General features: G+C 43.3%; 1 protein-coding gene across 5 annotated transcripts in view; it reads left to right on the top strand.

The window, feature by feature from the left end:
* The window catches only part of RNF220 (ring finger protein 220), a 213,065-nt gene that overhangs the window by 164,436 nt on the left and 31,900 nt on the right, over positions 1-16,729 (top strand). For 3 of the 5 annotated variants that reach the window (XM_059853961.1, XM_059853962.1, XM_059853966.1), the window contains 2 exons: positions 1,092-1,213; positions 2,216-2,348. In XM_059853961.1, the coding sequence (XP_059709944.1) occupies positions 1,092-1,213; positions 2,216-2,348 (255 nt within the window). The remainder of the gene's footprint in view (positions 1-1,091; positions 1,214-2,215; positions 2,349-16,729) is intronic. The other 2 variants (XM_059853963.1, XM_059853964.1) reach the window with 1 other exon arrangement.

Below are 16,729 nucleotides of genomic sequence, written 5' to 3'. Positions count from 1 at the left end.
GGCTCTCAGAGAATGCTGCAGTGCTCACAATGTCAGTAACGATTTCTGGCTAGTGCAGCTTTTTGGTGGTGTCATCTCTCATTATCACATGGGCTTTCCTTGGGCTTTTTCTTGTCTCTCATTCAGAATTTTGACCTTCCTTATTAATTAAACAGTGACTTTCCTGCAGCCGGTGATTGAGTTATTCAGTAATACCTGCCTAAAGCCATCATAATAAAAGACAGAAGTTCTTTTTAATGCAAATGATTTGGTTCCAGATGTTTTGATCACATTAAACGATGGCTCAAATTAACCAGCTATTGGATTAAGCAACAGGCTACCTTGGCTGCTTTTTCTAATCATCATGATTTGTAGCATGTTTGTTTCCCAGAGCGTGCTCTCAAGAAGGCAGTGTAGCCCCTAGTTTTCATGAAATAAAAACAGTAGAGAGACAGAAGCTATCTAGCATGGGTCCTGTGTTTTTTGTAGCAAATCTCTTTCCTTTCCATAAATATTATCTGCTACCCAGATGGTGCTCTGACTTGTTTGTGGTAGTCTGAGAAGGAATTTTTCAGGGTGTACGGAGGCTTTGTGGTCCTGGAAGTGATTGTTAAATATCTTGTCCAAGGCTATCAGGCACTACACCATCCTTCCACATTCTAAACAAGTTCTTGCAGAGAGAATAGACGTGTTAATGGAGGGACCTCAAACTTAGAAGGCAAAATCCAAAACAGAGTTCAGTGGCTTGATCATTCAACTTTGAAAACAATTTCAGGTTTCAAAGGGAAAGATTTGAACTATTCTAATAACTTACCATGGGATGTGTAGCAGATATTCTTCTCCTAGTTGTTAAATTGTGAATAGCTGCCTCTGTGGAATCAGAGTGCTCAGCTACAGGTTGCAGATTTCCTCTGAAAAGTGCCAAGCAACAGTCTCTGTACTGTTCATAGAGGTCAGAATTGAGAGTTACAACAGGATTTTCCACTGTGAAATCTTACCATTTTTGCCAAGGGTTTCTTATTTGGAGCTGAGCAAAGACTGGATCTACAAACTTGACATGTCTTCCTTTTTTCCTTTTTTGTTTGTTTTCTTTCCCCGGTTTCTCCATGCAGCTCGGATTGGAAAAATGAAACGGAGGAAGCAAGACGAAGGGCAGGTATGTCCCCTCTGCAGCCGACCTCTGTCAGGATCCGAGGAGGAGATGAGTAGGCATGTGGAACAATGCCTTGCAAAGGTAGAGGCGCAACAGGATCACCAGCTGCCATTCCCTTCTCCCTACTCCCAGCTCTGTCTATAGTTGACCTCATGCGGGGCAAAACTAACATTGCTGAGCTTGCAGGCAATGCTAACTTTCTCCCTAAGATCTGTAGTCACTTCTTTGTCTGGGAAGATGGATTCTTCTGGATTTTTTTCTGTTCTGTTGCATTAGCAACTTTTTACTTCATGCACCTTTCTGCTGTTATGGAAGTCTAATTTGTAGATTTTAAAGGTGGAGCTATTGAAATTGATGAACCTTTTGTTGAACTTCAGGCATCCTATGTAGCACAGGAAGAACATCGTTCTGATCTGTGCTTTTGACAGCATTACAATTGTTTGTTGGGTTCTTTTGTAGCAGACTGAGATTTTTAAAGGTTGCATGATCGTCTTACTCCAGGGAAGTGCATTTAAGCAGAACTGTTCTCTTGCTGTTCATCCTAAAGACAGCAAGGAAGGAGAAACAAGACCCAGGGGAGGGAGAGAGTTTTGTCATAGGGCTTCTTGTTCATGTTTCTCAGGAAAAACCTTCAACAGAGGACTTGTTGCCTCAAGAGGTGCATAGTATAAAGAGAGGTGTATTTTGATCGGTATGCCCCAAAACTATGTTATAGGTGAACACTTATGCTAGGGGTCAAAGGAATCATGTTCCTCCATGACAGAAGAATTTTGCTTGCAAGGCAGGGGAATGCATGTTGAAATGAACACCAGCATTGTTGTAGGGACCAGACCTTATGTTTCCTTGAGTAAAAATTATGAAACTTGCAACTTGTTTTAATCTTAGGTTGTCAAGTTCTTCCAGTGCCTATTTACTTCTAGTTTAGATTAGTTGGAGCAGGGATGGGAATAGAGGCTGCTGTATGCTCTAACTTAGCTGTCCTGGGAGCAGCCCAGCTTTTCTTCCCCATCCCACCATGAGTTATGAACCTCAAAGAGCCATTTGGTGCATTTCAACACTCTGCCCCTGCTTTATCCCATGCAGAGAGAAGGTTCATGCATGACTGAGGATGACTCTGTGGACATCGAGAACGAGAACGGCAACCGCTTTGAGGAGTACGAGTGGTGCGGGCAGAAGAGGATACGGGCCACTACCCTCCTGGAGGGAGGATTTCGAGGTGCGCCAGTGTTTTGGGGGCACGTGTAAATCATTCTGCTGTGGAAGTTGATCATTACATATCTTTAAAGAGAGAGACATGGGGATTTCCCTTCCACAAAAGGCAGAATCATCAGCCTTTGCCAGAATGTAAAGTGATTTCAGTTTTTTGTGCCTCTTGAACGATGAGAGTCAAAATTTGTGCAAATCTTTAACGAACTGTGGGGTTATTTCTTTCTCAAGGAATGTGGCTGAAGAGGGAATGGGTAGATCGTATGGGGAAAATAACATTTTATATCTCACACGTAGTAAGAAATACATGGAAATATGTGAAGAGAGGGAAATAGAAATGAAATTGTAAAAATTCCCAGCCTGGAGTGACGAAAGCTGGTGTATCAGCCTCTGGTGATGTATTGGAGGTGACAGCTAAGTCGCTTTAGCACCTGCATAAAATATTAAAGGCCAGTTGTGCATTTATCACTCCATCCCTTTTAAGGTTGATAAATGAGAATCCAGAAACCTGCTCTGCACCTCCAGCACTGCAAGCCCTTAGGGCTCTCAGACAAACACATTTTATTTTTCCTCCTTCTTTTGCTCCTTCCCTAGTGATGGGGAAATCAGTTACCAAGGAGAGAGTGAGTTATGGCAAAATTTGACCTCTTGTGAGCTTTATTGGTGAATGTAATTTTAGCTAGAAACCTGGCCCCTTTCTTACATTCAGCCCTTTGGCCTCAAAGAGGAGGATTTACTAAACTGTTCATTGGCATGAACCTCAGGCACTCACGAGAGTTTCTCACAAGCAATCCACGTAGTGCATGCTTAATGAGAGGAGGAATGCTGGCTCTCTTCGTTCAATAAAGAGGATGGGATGTGATCTCTTCCTATATCAGCTTGGATTTTAATTTAAAATATCTCAAGGGGAAAGGCTACTGCATAAGGGAGTTGCACTTTAAAGCCAGCCGTGTGCTCTGCTAAAACCAGGCACTCCTGATCTGCTCTTACTTTCCTCTGAAATTAAATTGTAGCTGGGTTATAGCAGAGCGGATGATAAGGAGCAGCTTCTTTGGGCTTTAAATGACCCCCAGTGAAGCTCACGTTATTCCATGCTGTGTCAGTAGCCTAACTTTTTTTTGTGACTGCATGGAGAGTTGTGTCTGTGTGTGATTCCACATAGAGGCCTGATGAGACCATGCAGGATCTTAGGCTATGTTCATGTAGCATAGACACTACAGTCTGGACCAGGGAAGCATGGGATGTCTGTGTGCCTCTGTTGTTGTCATCACTGCTAGTCCTGGTTAGAAAAAGCTGTTAAGTTCATTTCTTCCCTTTCTTTGTGCTTGAGTGGTTTCTTCCTTCATCCCTGCCAAACACCTGCATTTGAGGAGAGCACGCTCTTCCACTTCTTTGGTGTGGACATGGTGCTATCTTCACCTGGTAAATGTTCCCAGTTGCTTCTGAGTCAATTCACTGAAGTGTGATCTGAATCTTCCACATTACCTTGGTCATATGGAGATCCTCTTTCAAATGAACCTTCTGGTCGACTGTATGTGTTTAATTGCTATAGTTAGGCTGGGTAAACATTTTTCCTAACAACTTTCCACCTAGTCTTTTGCAATATGTACAGGGTACCTACCTACTCTGTGCAAGAAGTTGTAAAATTTAGAAAGCCAGAGCAAAGCTGGAGTGATCTCCTACAGCTGGCTGATTGCATTTATTTTTAATTAAGTTACACTTTTTCGTGCTCTCTTTTGTGGCTCTCCTATTGTCTCTGACTTCTACATTCATGGGTCTCTATCACTCAGGACTGCTATGTGCACTCTCAGGTAACCTTAAGGTGACTGTCTTTCTTCTTTTCTGCCAGTGTTTTCTCTTGCCAGACAGAATTCTTAATTTACAGCCCTGAAGCACAGCGCAACGTTTTGTAGATGCTTTCCAATGCTTAAAACTGCTTTGTCTGGAGTTGGCAAGGCCCTCGTTAACCCCTGTCACCTGAGGCTTTGCATTTGGCTCTCTTCCCTTTGCTGAGAAGTAGCAGTGATGTGGAAATCAAATGTCTTTTATAATGCCAGACAGCCTTTACCAGGCTACAGGGATGTCACCAATGTCTGAAGAGATGACATGGGGAAATACATAAAACCGGAGGGGAAAATAGATGGCTATGTGTCTCATTAATTTTGGTTTTAATGGTGTGTTGCTTTGAGGAGATGTCACAGCTGGGTGAAGGGGGAGCAGGACACTGTGGCCACTATGTGTTGCATGTAAGTCCATTGGGCAGCATTACAGCAGTGTCTCCAACTTAACACGGATCATGGCTTTTTTTATCATTTTTGGTTAGGGGACAAGGTTCATATCACTCTCTACATGAGGAAAATTCTTTGCCAATATATAGAAAATGCTGACAGGTTCTCAGTTGGAGTAAGGTTGAGAGACCTTAGGGTTTTTCTTCCTAAAAACAGGAACATCGGGGAAATGAACAGCCCTGTTTGGATTTTCTGGAAGATGGTCTAAAACATAAAAGCAACCACAGGCTGAAACTCTTCACTTGTAAAGTTCCTAGGATGACACTTTCCTGATTCTAAAGCACTTGCAGGGAAAACTTGCTTTTCTGACCTGAGGAGCTGTCTTGGAAGCTGGGAATTATTTGTCTTCTCTGTTGGTGTTACAGCCACAAGCCCCCAGTCAGGTCTAGTGTGGCAGAGCCAAAGCACACCTACTTGGCTGCCACAGCTTGGCATACCTGAGGCAGCAGGTGGAAAGAACAGTCTGTGGCAGAAAGTAGGAATATGACCTGAGAAGTGCAGGGATCAGTGTGTTGTCTCTGAAGCTATTGGGTTTGGTGAAGGATTTCAGTCAGGAAATATTTAGTACTTCCAGCTGTCCTCCTGGCTACTTAAAATTTGCTATCATTCAATTTGCTTTCCAAAACTGGAAAGATATAAGGTGTATTGTAAATTAAGATTATTGGCAATTATATAGGGTTTGGAGTCACCTTGTTTCAGGAGAGGTCCTGCTTGAAGCAGAGGTTTGTAGGAGTTCGTATTTCTCTTTGGGAGTAGGTGCAGAATAATACCAGCATGAAATACCGAACTCGTTTAAATCAAATGTGTACTTCAAAGTGTAAAACTGTACTGATAAAATAATCAGATATTCCCCTGCCTCAGTACAGTGTCACAAGACTAAAATTTCTCATGAAATACCTGAACATTCAGTAACTATCTCTCCCCATGTCTCTGAATCATCTCTCTCTGAAGCTCTTTGTTGCATGGGATTATTTCATGCCACCTTTAATGAGTTTCTGTGTTTAGGATGCCAACAAGGCTTCGTAAGTGAAAGCATCAAGTCGCTTCGTCTCTGATGTGGGGTTTGTTGGGTTTTTTTAAATGCTCAACATATTTGTAGCAATTCTTCTATTCCAGTCCAGAATGGATGTGCATTACCCTCAGTGTTTACACTGTAAGGTTATCCCTTTAAAGAATTCCTGAGGGAAGTTCAAAAGGTTTTTTTTTTTCTTTGAAAGATTCAGTGTCTCTTTTTGTGTGTATGTTTCTTACTTGAAAGAAGGGAAGGGAGGGGGGGAAGTGGAAAAAAAGTGCTTTATCTGAAAAGAATCACATCAGCTTCACACTGATAGAAGCTGCTGTCATCTCTTAAACGGCTTAGCACAGTCAAAAGGCAAGAGGACTTAAAACAGTGTCTTACACAGGGATCGATGGGTGGAACACATAACTCGTAACTGCAAAAAAAAAGCAGCTCGGGGGGAGAGATAACGGTAATGATTGCATTGAGGGAAGCTTGAGGGAGGCTTGTTCTTTGTAACACAGCTTCAAAGGTGTCTGGACTGGTGCCTAAGCAAACTGTCCTGTGAAGTTGCTGCCTCTGTAGGTCTAGGGAAGGCGGGGGGGTGGGGGATGCTTGCACCCTTCTGTTTCTTAACAGATGGGACAAAGATTAGTAAATGCCAGGTTAGCAGTTCCCTTCTGCTGCCTCAGATTTGAGGAGAGGATTTTGTCATTTGGTCCCTTTCTGTCCATTCTGGGAGGCAGCTTGCCCAGGAGAGGGGATGGAGGAGAGCAGGGCTGGGGCGGTTGGGGAGCTGGGTGTTGGGCGGGATGTCAGTTTATCGATCGCACCTCAGTCAGGAGAGCTGCGGGCGCAGTGCTCTGAGCACGAGCGGCAGCGTGCTTAATGTGATTGAAAGGCAGTTAAAATGGCGGTGACCTTTTCAGGGGGAATTAGATTGCCTGCCAAGAGTGGTTAGAGGGAGTGATAACGCCAGCTTGAGGAAGCTGTCCAGTCTGCTTCAAAGGGAGAGAGACAGGGAAAGCAAGCTGGCAGCAAGTACCATTTAAAGCACGAACCGTGCGGTCTGATAGAACAGAGATTGCTGTCCTCTTTAGATATGAAAGAATTGAAGAATTGTAGCTAAGTTCTCTCTCCACCCGCCCCATCCTCCTCTTCTCCCCTCCAGCTCCCCCACCAAAAAGCCTTCCTCTAGGTGCAGTAGCAAGCTAGTCACCACTGCTCTTCTCAGTTTCTTTTGCTTCAGCAGATCAGTTGCATCAAAAATAACACAGAAGAGAGAAAGACTTTAAAAATGTTAAAATGGCAAGCAGGGCATTTTCAGGGAAGGATACTTTCTTAGAAAGATCAACATGACAAGGATCTGTCTGATAGATTGTGGTACTCATGAAGAAGGAGAAACACACAGGGATTACTTAACTCTGAAGTTTCTCTTTATTTTTCTGGTATTTCTTTTTATTTCTCCATGCAGCCCTTCTCCCAAGCTAGCAAAGGGCTTGGCTCTATTTGTTAATGTCTTACCAAGGGAAAAGAACAGCACAGCTAAGTGTATGCATAGAGGGACTTGGTAAAGCCTTTATAAGCTGTAACAAACTGCAGTTATCCTAGGGGGTCCATTTGCATTGGATCTCATGTCGTGTACAATTAGGGCAGCTGCCTGGAAAGTAGGACTGTATTAAAATGCTTAAAAGTTCCTAGCAAATGGCTGAAGTCCTCCCACTGCCAGCTTTCTATCAACACAGAATCAAGATATGCTTCAGTTTGAGTAGCAAATGTTGTAGGCCAGCCTTTGTCCAGAGCGGGTTAGTTGTCCCAGAAAGAGCATTGGGGCAGTAGCTGTATTCTCCTCCAGATTGTTCTCATTCTAAATCCATGCAGCATTAGAATCATTCTTTCATGTGGAGGTCCTGGCCTCAGAATCTAAATAGATACTTTTTACTTCCCCTACCTCAACAACAGGTTTCTGTCATTACAGTGACTTATTGGGTCTGGTATCTGCCTGGCAGAAAGCTCCAAATAGAGAGGGAAAACTCACGTGTGCTTCTCTGTGCAATTTCATGAAAATGGAACTCTACAGCAAAAGTCTTAAAATCTGTGTTTGACAAGTATGTGGAAACTGAAGCATGGAGAAGCATCTTCTCTAGTGTTAAAAACATAGTAGCAGAACTGGCAACAAACCTTTAAAGTCTTGCTCTAGAATCTCACCGGGCTGTGCCCTCTTTTTCAGATAAAATATAATGAGACATACAGGGAAGCTGCAAGAGGCAAGGAGACTTCCTTTTTTTCATGTCAGGAGATTCAGACTGCATTTAAGGTTAAATTGGTAAGAGGGGATAAACTGATCTATTCAAATGCAGCAAAAGCATTTGAGCTGAACAGTAAATGTGTGTCTTCTCTTAAGAGACTGTGTGGGAAATGGAAGATGTCACTGGCATATTTAGGCCTTTTGGAAGAGTGGTCTAGTACCTATAATCATCGCTGCTGCTGCTGTGTAGATGAGACAGAATGCGTTCCTTTTACCCTGGTAAGCTAAAGCAAACTTCAGCTTGGGTGCAAGAGCAGTAAGAGTAAGAGTACAAGGAATCTGTGCTGAAATGAAATTCTTAATCTTCCTCCCATTTAGCAAGAGCTCAATTTAGTGCATTTCTCTGCCATGTTTCCAGTGTCAGCATCTTTCTCTAAGGTGAATGTGTCTGTACATCTGAGCATCTTTTCCAGCCTCTCAGCCCTTGAATTTTAGCCTTCCTGTGTTTGGGTTGCTACCTTCTGGTCACTTCTACCTTCTGTAAGCTTCCAAGTGGGCAAGATGTACAAATTCCATGTTTCTCAAGTACTTAGTCTGTGCCTTATGCCCCTTATAGAGAGCTGCTGAGCCCCAGAGCACTTGTGTCCCTTACCTCAGCCCTTGTGTAAAAGTGGTAATCCTGGTAATCCCTCCATTGCAGAAGCACAGTAATTTGGATTGGTCTGATGGAGTAGCCCAACCAGTTCTTAACATTTGCACCTCTCTCCTTTGAGAGCAAGTACTTGCCCATAAGGTAATAGTTGACCTAAAAATGCTAACAAAGTCTCTTTGCATAGTGTTAGATACAGTAATCACATGGGCTGCACCTGATTTTTGTCTGCATATAGAATTTGAAGGATTCTGTGGTTAATTAATATCTCTTAAGTATTGTCCTGTATATTAATATCATAAGTTGGCTCTAGTGAGTCAGAAAAGCAGATTAGAATAGTATGTGATTTGGGAAGAACAAAACCTCTTCCCTTACGTACAAAAGCTGCATGACCTGCCATGTAACTGATGTCCAATGTCATGTGTGTTTGAAGGTTACATAATTCTTCAAGGACCACCATTTTCTTCATTTTGGAACACAAAGTAATCAATGGGAATTAGCAAAGTAAAAATAATTTTAACTGGAAAAAAAGACATTGGTGAAGATAGCCATTAAAATTTCTCTTTGCTGATTGTACATTTTTGTTAGCTTGAATGCATACAAAAATAAAAGAATCTAATTTTTATGTTCCAACTGCTAGAATGCCTTAGCTGAAAGGTGCCCTATCAGATAAACCTTGGTGGTTGATTTATGTAACACCAATAGTTACTCTAACCAGGAAAAATTTTCTGCAGAAAGAAGTGGAATTCTTTCCCTTTTCCAGTATTTCGTATTGTAGTCAGGGGATGAAAAGGGACATCTGTCAATCCCTTCCTAGAGGAAGGAAGGGGAAAAAAAGAAAACAGAAAATGCAGTTGTAACACCATGAAAATTAGCAGGGGAAGTGAAGGAGCAGGTAAAGCATCTGAAATGACTCCTTTTTTGAGGCAGACTGGGTGTCAGTTGACACTTCCTTTAAACTTCAGGTCTTGTAGATCTCAGACATTGGTTGCTCTGCAATCCAGTTTTCTACTGGTCTGTTAGCTGTATTTTTGAAAATCACAGTCTTTAAGATAGTAATCTGATGAATTTTTAATTTTTTTCCCTCAAGGGTCTGCAGTTTTGCTAGAGCTGCAACCTACTTCTTGGACACTCAGGTCAAACTTGAGCTTTAAGCACACAATAGTTGATTGACGTGATTTTAATAGCATTTTAGAATACAGTTGTTAAGTCAGGGGCAGTGAGATGTTCCTAAAGGAAAAAGGGAGCACAGGTCTCAATGGCTCTAAACAGCTCCTGTCTCCGCGTGTCGTCTCCTCCGCGCGGCGGTGAAACGCATTATCGAGTAGTGCCCGGAAAGTGGCTAACTGCGTTTGACACACGCCAACTCCCTGCCTCCACACTGGATAATTGCATTGTCAACTGTTCAGCAAAGTGGCAGGTGACACTGCAGCCGGATTGATTGTCCTACTATGGAGGCTCCCAAGACTGTCAGCCACCCAATCGATAGAGTTTACACAAGACACTGTGACTGCATCTGTAACTAATTTCAGTTTGAACCTCGCAAGATGCGGCTGTCCCTGTTTCCTGGCCTCTCTTCTTTGCTTGCATCTTCTCCCTGGACAAGGAAGTTGTTTTTCCGTGAAAGCCCGGTTTTATTTCTTGTTTTGGAGCTGGAAGTGAAGAAATCAATGGTGTGTTTTGTGGTTTCAGAGTTGAGGGCATTACAGCACATGGCTAACTAGCAGCTCCAGTTTTGCAATCAATAGACTGATCAATTGATTAAATTAGCACTGATTTTTCTTTCTTCTTTCCAGCTTAGAAAAGAATTAGTTTGGGAGGAAAAGCACATGTGTTTGGCCTATGAAATTTAGCCTTTGGTTTTTCCAGTCCTTGGTTGCCTTTCCCCCATGAATACAATCTCTGTGCTCATCATTATTTAAAGCAAACTGCATTGAGCCCCTCCACTGGCAGCAGCCTGCTGTAAGCCAGGGTGTCACATTCAGCTGTTCACCAGCCTTGCAGCTTCATGCTCGGCTGCCTTAGAAAAGTCATCCTCCGAGCTCCGCTGTGCTGCTTTATTATTGGCAAAGTTGCGACATTCCTGTGATCCCTGTCAGTGGTGCTTATTGATCCGGTGATGTGAATCTGCTTAGTGATTCAAGATTACTTTAATTCTCCCTCTTCCTTTTTTGTTTGTTTCCACCCTCTCCCCAGGGGAACAAAACCTTTCAGATCCACCTTTCCCTAACTGTGGAAAACGAGCTGTAGCTGCAAAGACCATGGCTGTTGCTGCTGCTTTTGTACTTCAGCTCTGGTTTTTGAAGAGCAGCCTTTGAGATAGACATGAGGCTGTTCTCACCTTCCTGTATCACATCAGCACGAGGCTCTAGGAGGCAGCCATGAATTGTTAAACCAGATCAGACCTTTGGTCCCATCCGAGTGTGTTTTCCCCTCTGCAGCCGTAGTCTGTACCTGGTGGGTTACAGGAGGCGCAAAAGACATCTCTGGAATACTCCTCACTGCTGCAAAGGGTGGGGAAGCCTCTTCCTGAGCCTTGCAGCAGCTGGCTCTTACCCTGCACAGCAGTGCTTGCCTGCCCTTTGTTCAGCATGCTGCTGCAAAATTATGGTAATGGTCGTAAAAATTATACGGCCCCTTTCCTTAAAGGCAGCTGTTTCTGTGATCTGTTAGCAGAGATCCCTGTAAGCATCCACACTGCTAAGCAGTCAGGTCTCTGACAGCCCACAGTGCCCCTGTGGGAGCTAATAGACAGCATCAGATGCATGCATCTGCTGTTTCAGGTGTGTGCTGTAACAACACAGTTGGGTGTCAGTTTTCCAGGTAAATCACTGTTTAGCTTTAAATGGATCTGGCTCCAGAGAAATAAAACTCTTGTTTTGTAAGCAGCTTTTCTTGGCTTCTAAATGTCTTTTTTTTTTTCTGCAACAGGCTGGGAACATCACCAGAACTATTCTATCCCTGTTGGTGCTAGGAAAAAGTGGGAGAACAATTTCACTGCTGAAAAATAAGGCTGGGGAGGCATTATGGATCTGTAGAAAGACCTGTTTTCAACATGGTCTCATCTTTGCTTTCCTCTCATTTTCAAGAATTTTTAGTGGCTTTCTCTGTCTTCCCAGATGTCTCTTACAATAAAATGGCATCTATGCCACCCTGTCCTCTTAGTATTAGTTTGGGATACTTCAGCAGATGATGAAATAAACCCAGTTTAGAGCCATTCTTGGAAGTATGTGAGGCCTGGCCGTGAGTCTGCATAAACTACTTTTATTGCCTTCATTGTTTTTACTCTCCAAGAAGGCAACGAGTGCCGTTTCGATAAGAAAATAGAGTGAACGTGCTGGAAAGGGAGGTTGTACAGAAGGGGGTCACTGCAAGGAGTGTAATTAGCAAAGGCTGCAGTTCTGGAGATTTATGGGAGGCTTTTCTTCTTTCCTGAGCACATGTATGCTACCTGCAAACAGAATGAATGCCTCTTCCCAGCCAAAATAGGCCCCAGTAGAGCTCTAGGCCTCTAAGATGGATTTGAATTTAGACCCATTTATGGAATTCACACAAAATTTGGGAGTTCTAGAATATTTCCAGTATAGATTTTTTACACACACACACTCTCCCATTCCTTGGGGGCCAAACTGGAGAAATATTAGTCATCCAGGTGAGTTTGATTCTCTGCATGAGCAGTATCTTGTAGCTGCATTGACAGTGGTGGTGTAAATAATAATACTGACATCTTAGTTTTCTTCCCTGGCTTTCTTGGAGTGATAATGAAATATAAACATATAATTAAATATATACAGAACAGCTGGTCACCAAAACTGATCTGCCTAGATAGGAGTTGAGGAGCAGAGGGGGGGGTACAGTAGGTCTGTGTTTTCCTACCTGTGCTCATGAAATTAGGCTGGGGTCATTTGGGTCTGCAGTGGTCTGGTTGGGTTACCATTCTGCCCCTTAGACTGCCAGTCTCCCTCTGAGCTCGTGCCTGTGCAGGAGCAGTGCTGTCAGCACCTGAAGCAACATATGTTGTCACTTGGACCATCTGCTACTGAGTGTGAGGGAGAAAAGGAGGTGCTTGAATGTGAAGTCCTTTTATCTGTCCTGTGAATCTGCTTATATATCATGTTAATAACTCTTAATCTTAGCCTGGGCCACCATTCACTGGAGAGTTGATCAGGTGACCACTCATCAGGGGGAATGCATAAAGGAAGTGAGATTTGAGAAGCAGTGCAGAGGTCAGAGAGGATGCTTAGGCATAGGGGACAGCTTAAGAGAAAGAAAAGTGCTTTTATTTTATTTGCTTCCCCTAAGAAGGGGAAGGAAAGGATTTCTGGTGAGATTTATCTACAGACATTATTAATAGGTACATGGAAAGAATGAGAAGTGCTTTTACCTTCAAGCTCAGCTGATTCCTGTAGCCTGCCAGTGGTTGAAGTTGGCAGCAGTTAGGAGGCTTGCAAATTTTTCCTACTTTTCTGGTCTCTGAGTCAGTATTTCAGAAACTGTTGCTTGAGTAGAGTGCCTAAATTTTTCAGAAAGTAAGAAGAATTGGTGCTCAGGCAGACTGCTCTGAGACGAGCCCAAGCAAAGAAAGCTGTGTACACAGTGCTAGGTAAGTGATGTTGATAGGTACATTCTGATTGATGGGCGAGTTTGTCTCCCAAACTGTCACAGGGTTTATAGAGGTGCCACTCAATACCAGTGCTGGAATTGCTTGTCAGAGCACCTGGCTACAAGAGCAATGGGGATTGGAGACAGAGCTGTAACTTTGTTTTTTCTCTGCTTAATGGCCTCAGCGCCTGACCTGCCTGTTCACTCCTGTTTGCCTGGTCCTTAAGGAGGCAGCTGGGATTAAGACTGTCAGAGAATTGTGCTGCTTTAGCATCAGGAGGCTAATTGTGTTGGGGCTGGCAGTATATGACAAGGGGTTGCCTCCTACCAAATGCACAGCAAGAGCAAAAATTCTCAACAAGGGACAAGAAAGGTATGGAAGAGTCTGCACTAGATTTGTTCTTTTTTCATCTTAAAGTAGCATTTTCAAATTCACATGTGGAATTACATTCCACAGGCCTTGGGTGACTCCTGAGAGTAAGAGCTGCTTCAGTGAATAACAGATCACATCTCTTATGATTCCTAGGTCAAACTCGCAAGTTAACATTCAGTTATGGGATTTCACTTTGTTAACACATGGGAATAAAGTTCTGGTCCCGAGCATTGACCTCTGGATAACACACTGGCTTTAGAGGTCTCTACTCTAGGCAGTGTTGCTGATGGCTGTGAATTACTGTGTGACCTTCAGAAGCAGAGCCTTGCTGGAGGAGCCCTTCCCATTCTCAGTGCACACTATTGAATTGCAAATTGCCTAGGTGGAGTTGGTAGGGGGTCTTCTGGAAGCTCTTGTCCTCTGCACTCCATTTCACATTTTCCTTTCTCCTGGATGGCAGTGTACACCACCAGCAGGAGCTGGAAGTTGTGAGCCCTCTTTACATTTGGGCTGAGTTAGTGAGAAGCAGGTGTGATCCTTTTGGGCTTTCCTTGCATTTAGTGGTCTTCTTAATCCATTTATAACAGCGCTTGTCCAGAAATCTGGTTTGAATGAGCCTGAGATGAATGAATAATGTCAAGCAGTTCAGACGTCAAATATTTGAACAGCTGCGTGGGTGTTTTCACTGGCTTTGTGCATGGAAGCAACCCCAGGAAGTTAGACAAGGAGGGTCAGGTTGAAATTGTGGCACCAAACCCGATCCCATTGGAGCAGGCCTCAGAATCCATCCCTGCTGCAGAATAAAAAGGTATTATAGGATGCTGGTTGCAAGCCATTCATTCCGCAGGTGATGCTGGGCCAAGCTTTGCATCCCATTTTTTAGTATTTTGTTGTGTGCGGGAGCAGTACTGGGATTTATGGATCTTTTGATTCACATCAGAAGCATGTTTTGTGGCTTTTGTTTTTCCTTTTTATTTAAAGCAGCTTCTGAAGTCTTAAAACTGATAGCACACCTTATATTCAGAATATTTTTTTGATTCATGGAGGTTACTTTGTTTAGCATACAGTTTCTAAATCATTGCTTTTTACCATGTTGCAATGGACTGCACTTGGTCACATCAAAAAAAATTCCATATTAAGTGAAAAACAGAGTTGGATCACCTGATTGCACCTTCCTTTAGGTGTCAGTCTGGGAGTTCTTGTTTGATCAGAAGAGAAAATTTACCTATGAACTTCTCTGCAGTGCACTCTGACTGAAAGGCTCTCTCAGATCATCCCAGTGTGTATTTGCCATCATAACATATCCAAACTCTCCCGTTGTACACTCCCTGTTTAGAAAGTATAGTAGTCTGCTGGCAGTGCAGCTAGGCAATAGAGCTAGATTCAGCCAAAGCTCTGGAATATTTTCCTTCTAGACTTAAAAGGGATTTTCTTAAATACAGAGGTCTTGAGAGCAAGGACACAAGGATTCCGAAGACAAGGTGCCTTAATATTTGTAAACTGTATTGTAGTAAGCAGATCTTCTCATCTTAAGCTCTAGCCATAAACCACCATTTGGCTTGAGTCACTTGGAAACAAAATTGATGGAAAGGTGTATGTCTGCTGTGTGCTTGGCATCCTTGCAGAGACAGTAACAAGGGGGGTGGTCTCACTTATGTTCACTCATTTGGCCACCTTCCCCCCACCAAGGCACTTGCTCCAAGTATTCATTGTCTGGCTAATGTTCAGATCACCCCCTGGGACTGGCTAAGTCACAGCTCCAGCTTTGCATGATTTGTGTCTCCCATAGCTACAAGAAAAATGAAGACCTGTGTGTCCAAAGTTTATGGCCTTTGAGAAGTGATGGGTTAAAGTAATGCCAGGTGCAGGGGATGGTGTTACTGCAGGTTAAATGCCATGCCTATAAATTACCACCCCATCACCCATTCTTGACTTTTAAAGCAGCTTTGAAAGACTATGCAGCTTCTTTGACAGGTCTCTCTTGCCCCTCTAAATCTTCTCCCAAACATTGTGATGAACTCAATGAGTCAAGATTTACTAGATGAGCCATTGCAGCAAAAGGAGGCAGCTTGTGACACGTGTTGGCTGGTAGTGTACAGCCAGTAGGTGAAACACTCTGAAAGGGGTCTGCTGGAAAAGGACTGCCCCAGTGACATCATGGGGCTGACCTATAGGCTTGGCTCCCGCAGTACCTGACACAGATATGGGTGCTGCATGGTTGGTGCTGGTTGTGTTACCTCTGCTAAAAATTAAGGCTGGCAATTACTATGAAGTAAAAGGTAGTTTATGCTTCTAGGGAAAGGTTAGTCTTAAAATCATTGTCATGCTACAGTTGTCACTCGTTAAGGACCTTCTTGATATGCAGGGAAGAGAAATATCAAATCCATATAAACAAATTTTATTGGGGGCTTAATGAATCAGTGAGAGCATCCGTTCCTAGAGAGCGACAGTAAAGAGCTGTGTCTGCGTGGTATCCTTGGAAATGAGACCTTTGCTTTGCCCTGTTGTCTGCACAGATGCAGACCATTAGAAATGCTGTTCACTCTTCTGGGCTTATGCTAAGTGTGCCGGTGAGAACCCACTGGGATGAACAGACTCGGACATCTGAAGGCCTGAAAAAGCTGTCCTAAAGCTTTGGAATGTCCTCATTCTTCAGACATGCATATAATGCTCAGTGCTTCTAAATACAGAATACAGGCTAAAATTATTATAGAACCATAATTGCAGTACAGGACCATAGTCCTTTTGGGGCATTGGTGTAAGGCCGAGGCGATACCTACCTTACCCTTGCAGTCTTTGCAGTTGGGATGTGTTCCCTGGTCTACCATAGACTTAGGTCACCAGCTTCTGGATGTGCCAGGTGCTTCAGGCTCCAGCAGGTACTTCTGTCTGAGCCAGGTGTCCAGCTCTGCTGTCTGGACAGGGATATTAAGTGAAGGAACATACTGGAGGCAGCTGCAGTGAGTACATTTCTGTCTGCACGGCTAATGTACCCAAACAGCTTAGATCTGCTGCAAAATTGAACACAAATGGGGACCTTGCAGCCAACACCTTGGAGTTCAGGAGGTCTTTGGCTAATATCCAGTCTTATAGGAGAGAGCATATTCAGTGTTAGCTCTCATAAAGAGTAAATATGCCTTCTGTAGTTTCTCTTCTATTAATAAACCCTAGGCAGAAAATACCATGTGAAGATTCATCTTTACAGGTGTTTGTGCAGATTTAATTAAAAGAAGC

This window comes from Haemorhous mexicanus, chromosome 9, assembly GCF_027477595.1.
Source record: "Haemorhous mexicanus isolate bHaeMex1 chromosome 9, bHaeMex1.pri, whole genome shotgun sequence".
NCBI lineage: Eukaryota > Metazoa > Chordata > Aves > Passeriformes > Fringillidae > Haemorhous > Haemorhous mexicanus.
The sequence above is the reverse complement of the archived record's forward strand: the minus strand, read 5'-3'. Positions and strand labels throughout refer to the sequence as shown.